General features: G+C 43.4%; 1 protein-coding gene across 1 annotated transcript; it reads right to left on the reverse strand.

Annotated features, from left to right (window-relative positions):
- Positions 1-1,592: 1,592 nt before the first annotated feature.
- On the reverse strand, positions 1,593-4,890 carry LOC125026281. The gene is made up of 5 exons (XM_047614588.1): positions 4,574-4,890; positions 3,840-3,900; positions 3,004-3,076; positions 2,316-2,465; positions 1,593-1,943 (listed from the first exon to the last, which is right to left on the reverse strand). The coding sequence occupies exons 1-5, from the start codon at positions 4,581-4,583 to the stop codon at positions 1,593-1,595; spliced, it is 645 nt and encodes a 214-aa protein (XP_047470544.1). The 5' UTR covers positions 4,584-4,890.
- Between the last annotated feature and the right edge of the window lie 110 nt (positions 4,891-5,000).

Genomic DNA, 5,000 nt, shown 5'->3' on the forward strand with positions numbered 1-5,000 from the left:
AAATAGTCATTGGATATATAGATAAATAAAAAAAAAGTAATAACTAACCCACATGAAACATTTTTACACAAAAGCCAAAAATATCACGGTTGATAATAATCGAACTCACCCAATTCCTCCCACAACCAAATGGCTTTCCAACAACCAAACAACCTGCCCACTTTTAAAGCCCGTTTCCAGTATCATTCCCTCCCCATCGCCGCTTGGAATAAAACCAAATTCCTTTACGATCCTCAAATATTGAACAGAACAACGAAAAAGAAACTTGTAATATAGATACTAGTAGCGTCACCCAGAAAAAACCGTTATACAAATTACAGGTGTTGGGCGTAACGATCTCTCGGTTACGCTTATAGATCGAGAAGTACTAATTTCAGAGGTGGTTTTGGGCGACTCGCGGATACTACAGCTGGTGGGCGTGGGCGAGAGGGAAGGCGAGAGGCTGTGCTAAGGGCGGCGTGATGGCAGTCTTTTGTAGATATGATCGAGGTTTAATAAACACTGTTTAGTATTGGTAGCATTAAATCGTGCAGATATATGATGTTACTTGATAAGGATAAATGATACAATAATGTATTCGATGATGTATAATACGATAAATAGATGTAGTGCTTAAATAATACAGTGTAGAAGTTAGTAGGCGGCATCCAAAAAGAACTGTGCTTATTACCTGTAAATGATCGATATATTTTATTTCAGAATCAACATATTCGAAAATATCTTGAGTAAATACTTCAGTGTCAATTGAGTGGTACTAAAATGCATATAAAATAGTAAATATATGTAAGAAAACGGATCTAACAGCAAATAAGGAAAATCAAATAAGGTACAATATAGAACACTACACACGGCCGGCAGACATGATAATGCCATAAAACAAAAACTAAGGGGATCCAATGCCTTTGTGCCTGTAGTCCTTTTTTATTTTTATTGTAGTTCCTGTGTTTCCTCTCTTTCTGGAACGTATCCGGAGATTCATTTGGGACTCGACCCGTATTTTAAGTTATTTATTGGCAATTTCTATGTATTTTGATGTGAGGAATGAATGCATCTTGAAATATAAATGTGATTTATTTTGATATTACAGGTACATCGTAATATGACTGAGCTTACATGTTTTAATGTGATCTTGAGAGAAAAATATATTTTAGAATTTGGGGTATTGGATTTGCTTGTGATTGTGGTTCCTGTTATTATCATGATTAATAATATAATTAATATTATTTTGGTCATTATTATTATTCGTATTATGATTGATACAATTATTATAATTAACATCATCATTATCAACTTCATTAATATTTGTATCACCATAAATGATACTGGTAAATAAAACGATAATTATTACTATTATCATGAATGTGCGTACCTACGATGTGTTTTATATTGGTGACTGATCTTATTTTACAGTTGTTGTCTGTATGGTTATCAATACACAGAGAGGAAATTTACTTTTATTTTACACATACAATACCACATACAAAACGTTTGTTTCCCTCTACCCATCCCGTCCCTCCCCCGCCTCCCCTTTGCCCCTCCCTCTTTCGCCTCCCTCCCCACCCCATCCCTTCCCCCTTCCCCTCCCAGTAACCCTAGGACGCTTCCCCGGCCCTCGCGCGCAGGACCCGCGTGAAGTTCCTGTCCCGCATGGGGCTGTGTCCTTCGCTGAGCTCCGCGCATCCCGGGAAGAGTCTGGCGCAGTCCGCTCCCTCCTTCCTCCCCGCCTCCGCCGCCCTCAGCGCCTGCCTGTACGCCTCGGGGTTGTAATCGCTGAAGGACTTGCTCAGGACCTGGCTGAGCAGGGACGCCACCAGGCCTCCTGCGGCCGCGTCCACCCGGTTGCCCCGCGACGCCTCCTGCAGGAGAGCGCGGTTCGCCTCGCACATGGCGCGCTCCAGGCAGGGCGCCTCCTCCAGGCCGTCGTTCACGTCCACCAGGCTTTGCTGCGGGGAGCGCGGGGTTAACGCTATGACACTTTAGTATATAGATAGATGGGTAAATAGACAGGCTAGACAGACGGACAGAAATACACACACACACACACACACACACACACACACACACACACACACACACACGCGCACACACACACACACACACACACACACACACACACACACACACACACACACACACACACACACACACACACACACACACACACACACACACACACACGCACGCAATCACATTCTCATTATATACACATGCCTTTTTCTTAATAATACACAACATTGAATTCCACCCACTTCTGCAACACAGTGGCGAGAAGCGCGCCGGCCAAGGATAGACATGCATTAGTTCCCCAGACTCACCACGAGCGGCAGGACGACTGTCGGCATCGCCTGCAGGAGGCGCGGGGGCCCTCCGAGGGCGTTCCCGAAGGAACTCAGCAAAAAACCGAACATGCCGTCGTCGTCCGCTGATCTCCTCCGGCGCTTGGTCGTTATGTCGTCTATGATGTCCTAGAGAGAGGGAGAGAAAGAGAGAGGGCGGTCAGGGGGTACTGCTCACGACCGTGGGGATGTAGAGTGCAGTATTTCAACATTATTATTATCATTATCATCATCATCATCATAATCATTATTATTATTATAATTATGATGATGGTGATGATAATGTGTGTGTGTGTGTGTGTGTGTGTGTGTGTGTGTGTGTGTGTGTGTGTGTGTGTGTGTGTGTGTGTGTGTGTACATACACACATGCCAACATACACACGTGCACAAACAAAAATATTGTGGAATCATTAATTCTCATTCAACCCTTCAGGTTTTCGTCGAATTCCCATCCATCCCTTTAAATTACTGTATGAAATCGCTCATACATAGCATTCAGCCCTTCATTTTTTTTTTTTTTTTGTCTTTGTGCCACGATTCATTCCCAACTCCTCCCTTCAAGCTATTGTCCTTAATCATCACCCCTTCCAAGGACTGCATTCAAACCTCATTCCTTCTCCCTCGCTCCTTCCCTTGGCCAGGCAGCAGGACCCACACGCGGACTCACCCTGAGCAGCTCGATCAGACCCAGCAGCCCGATGAGACCCAGCGCCGAATTGCAGTCGATGGAGCTCTCGTACCTGGGGAGGGAAGGAGAGGTGAGAGGGGAGGGGGGAAGGGGTCCCTTTAAAGGAAGGAGGGGTAGGAGGCGATGGGGGAGGAAGAGGAGGAGGGAGGAGGGAAAGGAGGAAGAGGAGGAGGAGGAGGAGGAGGAGGAGGAGGAGGAGGTGGAGATGGGGGAGGAAGAGGAGGAGGGGGAGGGAAAGGAGGAAGAGGAGGAGGAGGAGGAGGAGGAGGAGGAGGAGGAGGAGGAGGAGGAGGAGGAGGAGGAGGAGGAGGAGGAGGAAGGGGAGGAAGAGGAAGAGGAGGAGGGGGAGAGGGAAAAGAGGAAAAGGAGGAGGGGGAGAGGGAAAGGAGGAAGAAGAAGACAGAGAAAAGGGGAGGGTACGAAAATGAAGAAAAAAAGAGAAAATGAAGAGAAAAAGGGAAAGGCAAAAAATTGTGTTTATATCTATAATCATAAATCTACCCTATCTATCTGTCTATCAGTCCATCCATCCGCCCATCAATAAGACAGTCTATCACACTATCTATCAGTCTGTCTCCCTAAGCATCTGAAAATGTTTACATCTATATTCACGAATCTATTTATGAATTCCTGTATCGAGAAAATGTCTACTCGCCGTTATAACTATCAATTACCAATTCTATTAAGCCATCTATCTACCTATCTACCTACTCATTTATCCATCCATTCTTCCACCCACTCTCCCATCCATCCATCTATCTACCTGTCTATCATCCTCATACAAAGCCGCACTATGTCTGCGGCCGCTCACATACCCGTATCCGTCCGCAGCTCCGTAAGCGCCATATTCACTGGCGGACGAGAGTAAACCGAACGCTGTTGAGATATTGATATATTTAGAAAAGGATGAAAATGAAAATGAAAAGGATGATGGTGTGATGGTGGTGGTGATGATGGTAATGATGATGGTAATGGTGATGATAATAATAACATCAATTAATAATGATAAATGTAGTAATAATAATAATAATAATAATAACAATATCAGTAGTAATAATTCACAGTCATAACAAAAACATTGACGATGAAAATGATAATATAAAAAGTAAAGGGAATATGGGTGGTGATAATGATGTGATTGTAAGAAAATATTGAACATGTTGATGGAGAATATTGTTATGATTGAAGTATTGATCATGATCTAAAAAAAAAAAAAAAAAGACTTAAGTGTAACAGTGATAAAAATTACAATAGTTATACGAGAAGTAATATTTTTATACACAAATACACGAATCGACTTGAAAATATATATGCAAAGTAGATTTATATATAGATACGTAGACCTATATGCAAAAAGACAAGCACTCGCTAGTGCACTGTTATATACACAAACATGAACAGTAAGCTGCATACATATATGATCAGTCATATAGCTAATAATTATACACTTATTAAACCATTAGTATATCCACATAACTACCACTCAACATAAACACAAACCAAAAAATCACACACATGACTCTAAAACAACAATTCACGAGTAACACACCGTCTGCCATCACTGAACAAAATAATCCCTTTATCCGGCTGTTATTCTCTTATCTCTTATCCGAACAAAAGGTTCTTCAGCAGCTCCGTTAAGATCGTTATACGTAAAGTCCTTAGTTGTGAGAGAAAAAAAATATTCTAGGAGCGAGCGAGGGTGTTCACCAACTGCCAGCTTCTCTCACTGAGTCTTCCTCGTGTTGTGGTCCAGCCGCGCGTTTGGATCCGTGCGTGTAAGTGTGTGTGTGTGTGCGTCTGTGTGTTCGTATGTGTGTGTGTGGCTATGAGTGCGTTCGTATGTGTGTATAGTATGTGTGTGCGTCTGCGTGTGTGTAGTGTGTAGTCGCGCGAGCCTTGTGAGCATGTCTACTAAAGTGCTGAGGGCTATTGGCTCTGACTCTGGGCGGGGGGGGGGGGGGGGGGGGGGAAGA

The sequence above is a fragment of the Penaeus chinensis genome, chromosome 6 (genome assembly GCF_019202785.1).
Source record: "Penaeus chinensis breed Huanghai No. 1 chromosome 6, ASM1920278v2, whole genome shotgun sequence".
In the NCBI taxonomy this organism is placed as follows: Eukaryota; Metazoa; Arthropoda; class Malacostraca; order Decapoda; family Penaeidae; genus Penaeus; species Penaeus chinensis.

Bases quoted from the DNA above. Each gene is read 5' to 3' on its own strand.
- LOC125026281 (XM_047614588.1), bottom strand. The intron at 3,077-3,839 runs GTATGTGAGCGG...TTCCCTCCCCAG, and splicing joins GGAGCTGCGGACGGATACGG to GTACGAGAGCTCCATCGACT. The intron at 1,944-2,315 runs GTGAGTCTGGGG...CGCTCCCCGCAG, and splicing joins CAGTCGTCCTGCCGCTCGTG to CAAAGCCTGGTGGACGTGAA.